Genomic DNA, 16,585 nt, shown 5'->3' on the forward strand with positions numbered 1-16,585 from the left:
AATTGCTACAACAGCCAATTAGGCTCACAACTGAGCTTGTAGTGAACAGTTTTTGTTATTCGTCATATGATGAAGTAGGTTTTTAAGTGGTTACAGTCTACTGTGCTGTACCATAACCACACTAGGACCAGTACTGTATATAGGTACGGAACAGTATCTTGGTGCAGAGGAAAACCTCTGGCTGCCGTCACACTCCCTTTGTGTCTTCAGATTTATGACTGAGAACATGGATTTCTGGTGTCTCTTCATTCCACTGACTTCTAGGTTAAGTGAATCTGGCCAGCTGGATGTTAAACCGAGGGTGGGAAAATGCGGTAGAAATGCCAAATCTACCAGTGCAGCGTCAAGATGTATCAAACATTAAAGGGGTTGTAAGTGTTTTTTTTTTTTGTTAAAGTAAGGGTTAAATATCTCTATTCGTATATAGTAATCATTGAGTTAATCATAGAGTGCTCAGTAACAGGGGTTCCATCTCCAGCTCTTTAGTAAGCAGAAAACTCATTTTCAAGTCGGGATACCAATTTCATCCAATCAGGAGAGAGATGTCCTGAAAGTGAAATTGGAAGTGATGAAACAAAGAAATGAGCAAATGACAGAATTAGAACAATATTAAAATCGAAGCTGATAAATTGGTTCTCTCTTAATTAAAAAAACAAAAACATTTAGTTTTAACCAAAGAAATACCACTTACAGCACCTTTAATTTAACATCCTGGATGTCAAGCCTAGGCGTATACCTATTCAGTTAGAAACTAAACAAAAACCAGGCTGACTGAGGGGGCTGGACGGTAGAACTACAGAGGAATGAGTGAGTGACAGACAGATCTGGACCTTTGTGACAGGGAAAAGTGATGAAGGGTCCAGCTGGGGGGGGGGGGGGCTCAGAGCTCAAAGTTCAGAGCAGAGGACTGAGGAGAGACCAGGATCATAGCCGTTATCGCAGTGTTTCTGCAGAGCCGTTTCCTATACAGAGCTTTGACAGAGCAGCTGAGAGATTCTCCGTTTTGTGGTTGGTGACAGATGACTGACAGACTCAAAAACACACCAGCAAACTGGATTCAGGAAATTCTTGTTCAACAAATGGTTTCAACAAGTATGAATCAGACACCTTAAATCCAGAATGCGACTACAGTCCATTTGCCCTTCATGTCTCCTTTCACCCAACCCTTGGTTGAAATACCACATTAGAAGCGTTTGCCTCCATTCTCCTCAGCCAAGCGGTGAAGTCCATGGTTTAGTTAGGAGGTTAAGACGAGCAGCGTAAAGCAGCTGGATGTTGGGGTTGACTGTGTGGATTAGCGAGGGGAGTGGGGATGTGGGGGTGTTTGAGAAACACGAGAGAGGGGAGAGACAGACGGGGGGCGAGATCTGCAGTCCCTGCCGTCTTACTTGGGCGTATAGTAGTCCAGCTCGTAGTAGGAGTGTGGCAGAGTGGCCCACCCTGCCTGGCAAGCGTACAGGGGGCCAACGTTTTGATACCTCATCCGCACCGAACTGGACGAGGCACCGAACGCGCCGGGCGCAAAGGCAGACGAGGGGCTAGTAGTCGCACAAGCCATCTCAGTCATGCTGCTTCATCAACAGCAAACAACAACAACAGAAAAACCCAAACAGGCAGAATTGAAAAGTAAGTAAGAAAAGACAAACGAAAGAAGAGGGGGGAAAAGTAACATAATAGAAACACAAGAAAAAGAAGAAAACAAACGGAGTCCTCTAGACAGGATCATTAACCTCCATGTGTTTTCCCTTAAACCAGCAGAAAACCCTTTAGACCTGAAGCCAAACTGTTTGGGATGGCGAGACTGTACTGAAAAAACCCTGACACAAAACTGAAACGTACCTGTTCTCCTTCCCATTAGGAATAACGGACAGGCGGTCTGTGTTGTTTCTGTCGCTACAGACATACGTGTTCCTCCTGGTCATGCCTGCTGACGCAGTGTTATTCTACACACAACAGAAAAGGAGAGGCAATCGGTTAGTTCATACACAAATTCATGATTAAAAATCAACATTTCCAAGTGATTGAAAAAATAACTAAATCACCTTAATCACATACACACATATATATACATATATATTCACTCAGTATCTTACACTGGGGCCAGTGGTGGCTCCTTTCTTGCGGTCTGGGATGTCAGCCTTGTTGGGATTGTTAGCATTCCCCAGCAGCGGGCTGGCAGGGGGAACTCCGCGACTCCCGGGGGTGCCAGGCTTACGGAGCTGAACACCGCCAGTCTCCTCCTTCACGCTGTTCTCCGCTGTACTGGTCTGACTCCGCTTGGGGTGGCCTGCCCCACCAGTGACGTTCTGACCAACTGGAGAGGAAAGGAGAGGTGACATTTATTTTGTGGCTTTTCTTCATTCAGCGAAGGGAAACAGGAACAGAGTGAACTGCTGGCATATGACAGATGACACTTCTTTCTAGAGAACAGCTCATCCAATCAACTTCACATCTGACACTGCTCTCCCATGGGTCCTCAGCAATAAACCTGCCCAGTGTGAAGTCCATCAGATGAACAGTTCTATAGATATGGAAAGGATAGACAGACAGACATACATACAGAGATTCCTGGAATTTTTCGACTAGTCTTGCCTTGGCCCACGGTATGGCTGGGGGGGTTGCCCCTTGACAGCACATGATCATGTGTTCAGTGGAGCACGTGGCTGTTTGGAGCCACCACTCCACTGATAAGAGCATACAGATTTTTCAAACAGGTTTAAAAAATAATAATAATGATAGAAAGCAAAAACATTGAAAACAATTATTTTGAGACAGAAATTAACCACATACTCAATTACTACATTTCCAATTTATAGTTTTAATCAGAATGTTTCATTCACTGAGCAATTAACCAGTGAATTATGTTTGCCTTCAAGTAGTACTGTGCTTCACATTAATTGTAGGCTTCCACTGCTTAAATGAGAAATCAATAAAATAGATAAACGTGTTTAATCCTACATTGATAATCCAAAAGAAAGGTAGAATAATAGGCCAAATTAGTGAAATTGAAATTTGTCTGGTACAGGAGCACCACAAGATAAACAGCAGCAGTCAATGCTTCAGGTCATTCCCATGGAGAATTTTCGTTCAAGCAATGCCTGGAGGAGAAGGGCTATGTTTATTTATAGCAATTAACTATTTAATTAATAGTTTTAATTAACTAATTAAAAGCAGTGTAGTGTGCCTTGCCTTCTGTGCTGAGTGGTGTGTTGTGTGGATGGTGGCTGATTTACGCGGTAACATCCAGCCCAGAGTCTAGTTTTACTCAGGCCAGGTGTGACTAAGAAGTTGAATCAGCAACCACCTACACCACAGTGGACAGTGTCATTCTTTCATTTCACTTTGTTGATTTTCAATGTCCAGCAGATTTATTTTCTTTTTCTGAACAGCAGAGGCCATTAGAATTTATGATGTAGGCAAGTTTGCTAGTGGTCTCCGCCTTGTTTGCATAATCACTTGCCACCGTCTCCAGGCCTTTGGCCTCAACTCTAGCTCTCTTTTATATCAATTCACACTTCATCCATAGCCCTATTCACACAGGACTAGTATTACGTGAGAACCAAGAAGCTTTATAATTTCCTATTCATACAGATACAGCAAGGGGACCTAATGTAATATAGTCTGTATTTTACTTGAATTTACTGACATTATCCATTAACCTCAACTGGAACCAAAGGGACTTTTGCGGTAGCATTTGGTCCCATTTGTATATTCTTAGTTAGCATTCACCCAATGTGGATACATGTATCCACATTATGTCCTCTGAACAATCTGTTCTTTCCAATTAACACATCGAGTGCCAAAAACGGTCCCGACCGTTTTTGAGAAGCTATGCGTTATGTGCCATAAACGGTCCGGACCGTTTTGGACCATTTTTGTTTTTTATATTTTTTTCCCACGTGGGGCGCTCTAACAAAACTTTGGGATCATCCAAGAAGTCTCTAAGAAGGAGAGGCCGGCCGGATATGGATCCATGTCAAAAATGCTTCCGGTCGTCCGCTCCAATGTTAACTCCTTGACTAAAAGCTTAATATCTCCATTTCTTTTTTAACGTGGTGGAAAGTAGCCGTTTTCGATCGGTGATCACTCTGCAATGGAGGATTGCGTTAGAAATATTATTGTTCCAGGCGTTAGTCGGGACCCTCCGCCGTCTCGCACGCAGGCTTTGTTTACATGCGCGTCCTCGTCGGGGCTTCTACAGCACGCAACATATCAGCGTAAATGGATGGAAGATATGCTGGCACTAGATGTTCCCTATTTTAATAAACCTCTGGCACACAATGTGTTAAGAAAAATTCATGAAATTATACACATTAATGGAGAGAGGTATAATGGTGCGTGAAGGAGGCGACCAAGATCTCTTTCGCATGTGAATAGCAATTGCACTCTACACAGGGAGCTGTGCAGAACACTGGGTGGTATCAAATCAATTTTGGATTCACAACACCACCATAAAAATGTCACTGTTTTCAAAGTGCATTGTTTATAAACACTGCAAAATAGGATATTATTGCCGGAGATCTTTCTTTTGGGATTACATTTTAAGGCCAGTAGAGGGCTCCTGAGCTCAAAACCAATAATAAAGATGTCTAATATGTGGCCACTCAAGATATCTTGAGCTACTCTTCATACCCCATCTACAAGGCCAGAACACATGGCATTGCAACAGTGTGAGCTTGAAGATCTGCTATTGTCACCAAATGTTCGCCCCCAGAATGGGGACGCTAGGGTTCATGTGGTTAAGTGCAGTGTGAGGGATTCAACCATGCAACTGTCTCCTCAAGCATATTCATATCCAAAAACAAGTATATACAGTAAACACACAATATCAATATTATACTCATTTTAAAGATGCCATTATTTCTGGATTAAATAATTACATATGATGAGCTCCTTCCTCACTCAAGTATGGTAGCATTGGCTTATCGGTTTGGTATAGGACAAGAGGGGGGTGACTTGCTTGGCTTTGCTCACTGGAAATAGTGGATCTACAAAGGCTATTTTGACCTCCTAGAAAGATTTGATCTTTGGCTCTTGTAATTCTCCTCTTGAGACTGTGTGGACGTAGTATATCACGTGAGGCCACAGCGTCACTCCTCTTTCACAACACTTCAGCCAACAGCAGATCATTGGATGCGGCATGCGGAAGTGAATTGTCTGAGCATCAAACGTTTTGGTGCAGAGAGTGGATTTAGCACGGCTATGGTTTGCCTCGCTCTTTAGCAGAGTACCACAAGCCATTTTCTTTGGCTAGCCTATGTGGCCAAAATTATCCTAATTAACTGGCTAAATATAAAATGTAACAGCCAAAGCAAAATTATTCTTTAAAAACAAAGCTAAGAAACACGTTTTGGGCTTCCCACATTTATGTACATTTTAGCTTTTTAGTCAATGTTTATATCCCAACATATTATAAATACACCAAAAAATGGGGCAATGAAATACGTTATCTATACGAGAAAATACATTTTAAGTGGACCTAATGTGTCAAAAATATATTGTGAAAATGTTTAGAGGCTCATATAACATCACATAATATTTATATAAATACTTAAGTTCCAGGTTATCTCACCTTGTTCGCTGTAGCGCCTTTGTTTCTGGTTGGAAGAAACGGTCCTCTGGACTTTGAGGTGAGATGGAGACTGGCCATTGAGCTCACTGTTGGGCCTAGGCTTGGCTAGAGACAGGTTACTGCTGGAGGCTGACTCACCGGGCTCCAACTGAGGAGGGACAGCCAGACCGAACAAATAAACACACAGACAGATGGGCATGCAGAGACAGGGATCAGAGAAATATACAGATGGACACACATTCACATTATTATGCATATTGTATTTAAACACAAAATACCAACAACAGAGAAAGTGAAGTTGTTTGTACCTCGGAGGCCTTCCTGCCCAGGAGCAAGTACGTGGCTGTGATCTCATCGTACTTCATCTTGGCCAGAGATTCCTGGATCTCCTCCAGATTATAACCCATCCCCACCATCACATCTGCACACAGAAAACACACAGGTTATACTTAACCCATCCCCACCATCACATCTGCACAATGAAACAGTTTATAATGCTTTTTATATGCCATCCATTCATGGGTAGGGTGTAAAACCTACTTTCTGAAAAACGCTTGCATTTACTCGTAAAAAAAGAAAGAAAAGTGTAACCACACCATCCCATCTGCAGAAAGGCCACAAGCATGGGTTCTGTTCAAACTAATTAATGCCATTTTCCATGCAGTTTATTTATTTGGACTCATGGATCCATTCTTTATTTTCTGTCAAGCTGATACTTCAGACTTTGAACTTCTTAGTATCTCATTATGCGACTTCAAACAGAATAACTAAGATCCAGACAGCTGCAAGGTACCCTACAGACGCCAATATAAAAATCATGTTTTTTTTCCAGATTCACAATAACAAGAATAGACCCGACCTTCTCAATTATAAAGAAAAACATTCTGCTTATTGACCAAAAGCGACTGTATGCATACTAACCAAAACAAAACTGTGATTACTAGCCAAATTCCCCATCATCTGGTCTGGTCAGACAAAACCACAATCAAGGATGTTGTAAAAGCCATTTAAGTAATTAACTAGTGAATGAATATGTTATCCATTGCTGTGCAATTCTCTCTATGCAGGCTTTTTAACTAATGTTTCCTCTACGTTTGAAGAAAGGAACCGCAAGCATCCAATTAAACGAATGCTGTTGGCCCTCTGCTCAGTGCGTTGTGCATATTTTCTAAAAAGAGTTGATGGTTAATGAAACCACAAGTGTGTGGATGCTGTTAAACTAATGAGTGTTGTGCTACAGCCCACCCTTAGCTGGGACTCCAAATATATTAGTTTTACTGTTCCATCGACTAGCTTTGTGTCTTCATATTGCCATGTTGAAATGCTGCACTCCCTCCTCAGGACCGATAATATAGCGTATAATAACAGTCATATCCATGACCATATGGCTGATAACGCGTTGTGCATATTCCATTTCCAGTGTGGTGTTTTGTGCATCTTTTCGGCTGTGGATTTCCTGTCCAGTAAATGCTTTATGCAAATGTAGAAATGGGATCCCAGAGGGAGGTCATGGTTTATTAAATGAAGCAAACTCTTCGGGGCTTCAGAATGACTCAGTGGAGCTCAGGTGATATTACTCTCCCACTGCATGCATGTGCATGTGCACACACACACACAATCGACCCCCTCTCTGCCCTGTGGCTCCATCAGTCAGCAGAAGACAGGTGCTGACAATAAGCACAAGGCTGCGCAGGCGCAAACACACACATGAGTGCACACACACTCGCCTGTTGTGTTTAAGTATCCACGCATACATACAAACAAACATACACAAATACTGTATGCAGTATATGCACACACAAAAACATGTGCACCACACACAAGTGTAGAATTATGCACGTAAGTGCACACACTTATTTATGCATGTACAGTATATTGTACATATGCATGCAAGTTCATGTGTGCGTGCGCAAATATGTACTTGCACACGCTCCTCTGACGTGCGCTGGTTTCCACCCCCAGTCAGCCAGAAACAGAGCTCACGTTGAGCCGAGCATGCCAGGTGGAGCTACGCACTGGTCTTGGAACAGTTATCTGTCTAAGTGAGCGCTCCACATTACCTCGCTCCACCTATCCCTCGACAGATCTCTCTCTCCCCTCCCTCCCTCCCTCCCTGCGAGGATGAGAAGGGCAACTGCGACAGACACATATGCTTTGTTATCCATCTACCTACCTACCCTTCCTTCATTCAGCCATCACACCATGTATTTGTACAACTATCCTTCACTGAAAGACTGCAGAACAATAAATGTTTTGCATCGAGATGCACAGCAGGTATGCTTCCTCTGATTGTCTCCATATCTGTAGGTGCTCAGCTATAGTCAATATTTTGTTGAAGTAGAAAAAAACAATAAAAGGTAAAATAAACTAGAAAAAGTGCTCCTCGGAGCACAGGTCTCCGCCAGGTCAGGTAAGTTATTGTGGCCTCCTGGTGGCGCTATAATAGGCCAATGTGAAAAGGGTGGCATTTCTTCCTCGGCCTAGTGGGAATGTGCGTGCAAATTTTCACGGAAATCGCACGCCGCGTTCATGATTTCATACATTTTGTTCAAAACGGACCAATCCTGCAAACTTTGGAAGTCAACCTTAGTCAATCAGGATGGAATATGAAATATCGGACAGATGCGTCTTGATCACATGACTATAGAGATACTGTGTACCGAATTGTGTGATGTTTGGATAAAATCTGAAGGATTAATATCCAAAAATGTATTTGACATAAGTCGGCCTCCTGGTGGCGCTGTAAAAAGCAGATGTGAAAAATGCAGTGCAGATGTTTTTCCTTGGCCTCTAGGGAGTAGGCGTGCAAAGTTTCACGCAGATCGGTGCAGTTATAGTTAAAAATGCAAATCGGCCTGTTATAGCGCCACCATGAGGCTGATGTGAAAAGTTTTAAGTGCCATTTCTTCCTCGGCCTAGTGGGAATGTGCGTGTGCAATTTTATGCAAATGGCAAGCTGCGTTCATGATTTGAGGCAGTTTGTTCAAAACGGACCAATCCTGCAAACTTTGGATGGTAACCTTAGCCAATGAGGATGGAATATGGGAAATCGGACAGATCAGGGTTGATCACATGACTATAGAGATACTGTGTACCGATTTGCATGAGGTTTGGTTAAAAACTGTAGGAGTAATGGGAAAAAATGGGTTTTGCACAAATCGGCCTCCTGGTGGCGCTATAACAGGCCCATGTGAAAAATTTGAGGCAGAGGTTCTGAATTGGCATCCAGGGAGTGTGTGTGCACAGTTTCGCAGCGACCGGGCCTACGGTGCCGGAGATTTGGTGGTAACACACAGACAGGACGGACGGACGGACGGACGGACACACGGACGGACGGACGGACGGACAGGGGCGAAAACATACTCTCTCGCCATGCCTTTCGGCCTGGCGGAGACAATAAATTAAATTCTAGACTTTTAGCACAGGTTCACATTTTTATTGTACTATTTCAGTCTGCTAACGCGTTTCGGCATTGTACCTTAAAACTTGCACCTGGGGTGGACAAACTCTGCCCACACAAAAATCGATGAGGAATATAACTGATTATGTAACTTCTACTTCACAACCTGGATTATGACCTTGACGAGCCAAAAGTGAATCATCTCTTCAGGGCAGCCAGCAAACCATTCCTACTTTTTAAGTTTCATGAAAATCCATTGGAGTCATGTTGTTCACAGACTAACAGGCAGATACACAGACTAGAATAGTGATTACAATACCATCAAGCAGTGGGCAGGAATCATTAGGACCGTTTGAATCTGTGTTCTATCAAAGTATATATATTTTTTATTGTATTGTATTTTTGTATCATATTCGTCCTCTGTTTTACAGCAAAATAATTACACAGGAAAGTGTCCACTCCTTTTTTCCCTCACCAAATCTCGTCGCCGAAAATACCCCATCTACAAGGCCAGAACACATGGCATTGCAACAGGGTGAGCTTGAAGATCTGCTATTGTCACCAAATGTTCGCCACCAGAATGGGGACGCTAGGGTTCATGTGGTTAAGTGCAGTGTGAGGGATTCAACCATGCAACGGTCTCCTCAAGCGAGCGTGTTCTAGCATGGAGTACATGAGGCTAGTGCTGTAAGAGTGAGAGCTGAGTGCGGTAAACTGCCTGGATACATTGCTGTTCCAGAGTGCTAAGAAAAATTCCATAGCGTCACAGCCCTACATAGCAGCTTTATCAAAGCAGCAGGGAATTCACTTTTACTGAAGAGAGAGCAAGAGAAAGAGAGAGAGAGAGATGGGGAGCTCCCTGTAACGTGCTCTGACTCTCTGATTAGGAAGAACATGTGAGGCCGTCTCTCGGCCCCCCCTCTCCCTCTCATTAATTTATCTCTTCACGACCCTCCCTCCCTCTCTCTCTCTGCCTCCATTTCTCTTTTTCCTTTCTCTCCTCTTCCTATATCGGTCATTCACCCATCCCTCATTTTTTTTCTTTCTCTCATCTTATATCTATCGGCTTCATTTGTTTCTCTTCATTTGACTTCCTTCTCTCATAAATTTGTCTTCATCCCCTCTGTTCTCTCTCTATCTACTTCACAAGTATCATCTCATCCCTTTCCTCTCTTTTCAGCCTGCATCCCCTTCACTCTTTCCATTTCGTCCCTCTAATCAGTCTCTCTTCATCCTTGTTCATACCTCCCTCTTGACTTTATCCGCTTCCTCACATCGTTCTCTGCTCATCTCTCTCTCTCTCTCTGTCCTCATTCTTTCTCTTTATTAATCAGCATGTTTCATCTCTCTCTTTAAAAGTTCTTGTTGAAATATTGGGAGCAGTTCAGCCATTTTGTTGTTGCAGCCCACAGGCCAGCACGTATCAGGATGTATTGAGCATATAATAAGCTTGAATTAATAATAAGCTTTGACAAATGTCAATAGCTCACTTCCAAAATGGCGTATATTCAGTGTATTAAAAAAAGAAATGTACTTGATTGTACTTGCAATCCTTTCCCCCCTATATACAATCTAGGGTCACATACATGAATCCATGTTGCAAACTATCCTTTAAAATCTATCACACACCCACACATCATTATTTCCATTACCTATTCTTTTCTGGTCTGTGATGTCCAATTCTGGTTCGGTGAAGGGCTTGAGCTCATCTTCATCAAAGCCTGCGTTGATCCAGCGGTCCTTCATAATTTGCTAGAAATGAGAGAACGAGACATTCAGACCATGATACAGCTGGACATTAGGGCACCAGTTAACTGCTCACAACAATAATCTTGGGACTGCGAGTGTTGCTGTGTTGTACATGGAGTATGCTTCAAATCCCATCAGTGGAGAAAGATTGACCTCTTTGAGTTTCACATCTCCCAGTTGTCATTTTGGTGGATTCAAGTGTGGGAGATTACAAGGTAGAGGGACTTCAAAACAGATACACGATGCACGCAACTCAAACTTAGTTAGTTGCATTAACCCATCAAAACCGGGAAAGCATCTGTGTCATTTTAGATTTTTGCGTTGGCTATTCAAAAATAGCAGATATGCAAGCTCTCAGCACGTCACTACATGCCGCGCTGCGAGCTTGTACATCTGCTATTTTTGAAAAATCTTGAACTACCGATTTAGAAGGCATGTGTAGAATCGGCCTTAGGTCTTAATGGGTTATTTAAAAGGAGCATTACATTTTCTTCCCTAAGCGTTGTGGGTTTTTATTACAGTCTTTTGTGTAATAGAACGTGTATCAGTATGCACTATGGTTTTTGTTTGGCTGTCCATCACCTGCCTACTAGGTCATCATAAAGACATCAGAACTGAGATAAGACAAGACATCAGTTCACAGCGTTTAATCAGATGATCCCTTTGCTGCATTCTAATGAATCAGAGTAAGGGTTGAATTGATTAGCAAGACCACCCCTTTACAGCGTGAACTAGGCCGGTCATGTGGCAACTGGTGTGTAGACATTTCACTGACACATGGTCCTCTTAAGCCCAAATTCAACCTAGTTGCGCGCCGGTTCCGCACACACAGAATAGATCTATAAGCTCACAACGTGAGCTTATAGATCTGGTGCACGACGAGCAACCAAGAATAACTCACTCTTTATATTCAAGTCAGACACATTAAACTTAATTCACTTATGTATCGACTGTTCCCTTCAAACAGACAGAATGGGAACATTTCTATGCCTTTGATACAGAGGGGTCTTACGCTATAAGGGCAGGGACTCTGCCTTTGAGTCTAATCAAGTTAAGTGCTCATGTTGGAAGTTAATACAAATGATGTGCCATAATAAAGCTGGGCATCAAATTGTGCATTACACTTTATTGCATCACAGGGCGTGGCAGAGCAGAGGAGGTGGTGTTAGCATGGGTAAGCACGTAAAAAAAAAAAAAAAAAACAATGTGATGGGCTAGAAACTAGAAATAGATTTTTTTAGATTTTGCTCCCAACTAAAGCTACATAGCCAAATATGTGCCGTTATCACGTCATACCCAATCTCAACAGCACAAACTATGAATCCGTTTTCCATGTTTTCACAATTGGAGGAGGAAGCAAAATCAGTAAGGAACTGAATGGAAGACTGATGATGCAGACAGAGAGAGAGAGAGAGAGACAGACAGACAGACAGACAGACAGACAGACAGAAAGGCCTCAACACACTCGGACAAAGATGACGTGTGTGAGAGTACTGGAGGAGATGCAGGGTGGATGCAGGGGTCAGGAAGTGGTGGAGGAGTTGATGGTAGATACAGGAGAGGTGAAGGCATTCTCCGGATGGCTGTGGGCATTCTGATGTGGTTCATATTTAAAATATGTCATATTTACATTCTGTAGGTCCTCCCTCACCTCCAGAGTGCCCCTCTTGGCCGGGTTGAGCACCAGGAAGCGTTTGAGGAGGTTCTCGCAGTCTGTGGACATGTAGAACGGGATGCGGTACTTCCCTCTGAGAACCCTCTCCCTCAACTCCTGTAGGCGGAGACCAGGACAAGAAGGAGTCAGCGATATAATACATTTCTGTGTATTCCTGTGTATTTCTGTGTATTAGTTCATCGTTAATCTCCAACTGTGGAAGTAATTGTGTTATGGTGGACATGTCGAAAGAGAAGCCTCTCTCCCTCAACTCCCATGGAGGAGAGGACAGGGGCAGTTTGGCGTACAGGATCGTTAGCTTAGTGACGAGACTACACAAGTTCGAACAAGACTTACACAAGTTAGAACAAGACTTTCAACACAAGGGTGTGAGGAATTTGGGAATTGGCATAACGACCAAGTTGGCAGAAAAAAGGGGGGGAAAGAACTGTTACATGGTCTTATTGATAAAAAGATGAGAGAAAGTGTCTGTGATGAAATATGTTTGTGCTTTTGTATGGTATGAGGAGTGTGTGGAAATCTGACATGGGAGATAATCTCAAGAGGCAGCCGTTTGCGGCTACAGTGGAATCAGTACAGGGACGAGACGTGGACGCTCACACTACAGCAGGAAAAGGCCCTGGATGGCGTTTACACAAGAATACTACGAAAGGCACTTGATGTAGCATTGGAGGACCAGATCAGAAACGTGGGTCACGGACAAGGTCAAAGAGAGAGGGATGGCACCCAGTACTGGTAGCGAGCAAACTGACACTGTGGGAGTCAAACCTAAGGCGCAGCTAGGAGGGAAAAGAGCCACCCTAGACAGTGCGGTGTGAGAGCGGAGCCACACCACTGCAGAGCTCCAGACCCTGATGCTATAGTGGAGGGTAGCGATCCAGGAGTCCCTCCCATGTTGGTGTCGGCTAATCCGCACTCTCTCAGTGCTTCTCGTGAAAAAGTGTTTTAATACTTTTTGCTTTAACAACAGCTCAAAACAATAGGTTCGTTAACTCCAAGACACTTATGTTGAAGGATTTAGGACCATTTGCTGCACTAAAAGATTATACAGATTATTAGGTGAAAAAGGCTCATCTCTGAGGATGCTAACCAATGAATCAAAACAGCAGGCAAGAGATTCAACAGGGAGTCCAATAAAAATCAACATCATTCTATAAATATGAAACAATAGCACAAAACCAGATATAAATACAAAGAGGTGGGGAACTGTGGACGGAATCTGAAGTGATCCGAGTTGAAATGCATCAGTGTTTTGAATGAATAGCAAAGTGAGAGTATGCGCGGTCAGCGGTCATTGATTTGTTTGAATGTGATTGGCGGATGCACAAGTCAGCTGGGCTTCAGTGCACTGCCTGAACAAACGCAAAGCTTCATTTCAGTACTTTTTTTTTTTTTACCGTTTGTCAAACTCTCTTTCACTCTCTAAAGCTGGGCTCACACTATAGGATAATTGGGCAGATTTTGGTGTATGCCCGATATGCAACTCCCAACCTTCGCGGGAACATTCCTGATTTGAGGCTGGTCGGAACTGATTATCTGCCCAAATGAAGTGTGAGGACGAAGTTTACAGTTCTGACCTTTGCTCAGAGACACATTGGCCGCCATGATAATATCAAACATGTTTGATATTTAGGATTTAAAGTCTGGATGATTACATCACTATTGTCTGAGTGGAAAGGCGGAAGTCACAGGTGACCACAATAGCCAAGAGACCAGTCTACAAGGAGACAGATGTGAAGTGAATGAGAGGATTTTTGACATGGCGACCGGAAAAAACAAAGAAAACATGAAATGTTGTTCAGTCAGACTCATTTCGATTTATTTTCCCCCAATGCAAAGCATTACCACTGCAAGTTTAAACAGCTACATTGTTTACATCTGCTTCCGCATATGATCACGTCAGATGAGATCATGTTCCTCCAGGCATAATAATCGTAATAATATCCTGTAGTGTGTGATGCGCCATTATTTCCAGAACTCGTAGTGTGTGCACCCGCTTTCAAAATCAGTTAGGATTTTATAACTCCTGTAGTGTGAGCGCAGATCTACACTCACCTTGAGGTTCTGTCCATCGAAAGGCAGCGAGCCACTGACCAGCGTGTAAAGGATGACTCCCAGACTCCAGACGTCCACCTCTGGCCCGTCGTATTTCTTACCCTGGAACAGCTCTGGGGCGGCGTAGGGAGGGGAACCACAGAATGTGTCCAACTTGTTTCCCATAGTGAATTCATTACTGAAGCCAAAGTCTGCTATCTTTATGTTCATGTCTGCGTCCAGCAGCAGGTTCTCTGCCTGGAGACACACAGAGGTCAAGGTTACATTAAATAGTGTACATCAGATTACACTTCAATTCATCTCAGAGGGAAATCGTAGTGTTACAGCAGCATACTAATAATAGGTAATTCAACAGTACAACTGTCAACTATGCCATTCCATGTTTCAAGAAACATAATATAACAATCTCACATGTAACAAAAGCCAGAATAAATATGTGGATAATGCGTTCACACATGGTGGGGACGCGCTATGAATTGGTCTCTGTGTGTTTGTTCATTTGTCAACTAATAACGTTGACCACTAGCAGGGCAGTATGGCTAAAATCAATAAAATCAATTCAATACGTTTTGTTATAAATAATTTTATGGCAAATGATTGATTGATTTCTTCAGTAAGTAGCTGTGCAATAAGTGGGATAATTAACAGCGAGGCGGTCTTTATTGAGAAATAAACCTTTTCAGGGTGATTCAAGATCACCCTGCATCACCCTGTCAGGGTTTATATCTCAGTAATGACCACCTAGCTTATTCATTATCCTTTAAATATACTTAAGCAATGAAATATATTGCAGTGCGTAGGAGGGTTGCTGCATTATTGGTGGAGGACACATGCTTACTTAAATGCTTAAACAATGCTCGTTTAAAATGGGCCACATTTTGCAGTGCATCCTATAAAGGTCCTTGAGCAAGATACTGCTTGTTCACTGTTCTGATCTAGATTAGAACCATCATCAGCTAAAAGTCTCATATTATGTCAACACAAAATCCTCAGTGTTAACTTGAACTCCAGCATCCATTTTCTGAGGGGAACATTTGCCAAAAATGGCAGATCTACAAGCTATACAAGATCTACAAGTTCACAACGTGTCGCGCTGCTTTGAGAGCTTAAAAGGATTTTGCTATGATGTAGTCAGGTTCCAGAAGTATCCTCAGTGACGTCGTCACGTGGACCTCAGTGATGTCGTCACGTGGACGTCACTGACGAAGTCACGTGGAGCTGCTTGAGAACAACAAAGTGCCCGACAAGCCTGAGCCGCTGTACTGTTAAAATTTTAACTATGTTCCATTTCCACTTCTCCTTTTCCCATGTGACCAGGACACACGCACAAGGACTCTCGCACTCAGAAGCACACACATGTATAGGAACACACGCACACAAAAGCACAGACATACACACACGCATACAAAATACACAGTATACACAGTAATATCCAGAGCGGTCATTTCATTCCAAAAGTATAAAAAATTATTCTTATTGGTCCGTTGCTTTCAGACTCTAGGTTTTACTGTGAACAGTGAGTACACACATGCTACTCTCAAATCTTTGGCTCATGTTTCTTTCATGTGTGTGTGTGTGTGTGTGTGTGTGTGTGTGTGTGTGTGTGTGTGTGTGTGTGTGTGTGTGTGTGTGTGTGTGTGTGTGTGTTCGCACACAGAAGGAAACAGGCTTTGGACAAGCAGCTGCCGGCAAATGGAGATATATATACTGTACAGATTCTCCACCACTACACCCACTGACGTGGAGGCCCCTAACCCACAGAGGCCCAGATAAAAATACTGGGACCATCAATATTAATATGCAGAGAAGCTTGGTGTGTACCGCTGGTACCATTAAAACGACAATAGCTGGTGTGGGAGAGAGCAGGGGGAAACATGTGAGCAGGTGAAAAGGAAAGAGGATCCACTTACGCCCTTACACGTGTGACTCACAAACGCCACCCCCGCCCACCAGCGCCCCTCCAGCTCCACCAGTGGGCTTTATGGAGGTTTATTATAGCGGTTAATACCCGAGAGGTCATCCTTCACTGTGATTATGAGTCAGATAGTGACGCAAAAAAAAAAAGGTATAATGCAGAGCCTTGTGCCATCGGTGCACAGTAAAATCCTCAGTGTTTATCAAACAAACCCTTACG

At 43.1% G+C, this 16,585-nt stretch overlaps 1 protein-coding gene across 11 annotated transcripts in view; it reads right to left on the minus strand.

Annotated features, from left to right (window-relative positions):
- Window positions 1-16,585, minus strand: part of mark3a (MAP/microtubule affinity-regulating kinase 3a) — a 48,324-nt gene that overhangs the window by 8,843 nt on the left and 22,896 nt on the right. For 8 of the 11 annotated variants that reach the window (XR_013932183.1, XR_013932184.1, XM_080415024.1 and 5 more), the window contains exons 8-14: window positions 14,452-14,688; window positions 12,352-12,492; window positions 10,625-10,724; window positions 5,881-5,993; window positions 5,573-5,720; window positions 2,094-2,314; window positions 1,840-1,943 (exon numbers count right to left, since the gene is read on the minus strand). Coding sequence is in view for 9 of the 11 variants with exons in the window: in XM_080415024.1 (XP_080271150.1) it covers window positions 1,840-1,943; window positions 2,094-2,314; window positions 5,573-5,720; window positions 5,881-5,993; window positions 10,625-10,724; window positions 12,352-12,492; window positions 14,452-14,688 (1,064 nt within the window). In the remaining 2 variants the exon portion in view is untranslated. The remainder of the gene's footprint in view (window positions 1-1,839; window positions 1,944-2,093; window positions 2,315-5,572; window positions 5,721-5,880; window positions 5,994-10,624; window positions 10,725-12,351; window positions 12,493-14,451; window positions 14,689-16,585) is intronic. The other 3 variants (XM_080415025.1, XM_080415023.1, XM_080415022.1) reach the window with 1 other exon arrangement.

The sequence above is a fragment of the Gymnoscopelus braueri genome (genome assembly GCF_963280865.1).
Source record: "Gymnoscopelus braueri genome assembly, chromosome: 19".
Taxonomy (NCBI): domain Eukaryota; kingdom Metazoa; phylum Chordata; class Actinopteri; order Myctophiformes; family Myctophidae; genus Gymnoscopelus; species Gymnoscopelus braueri.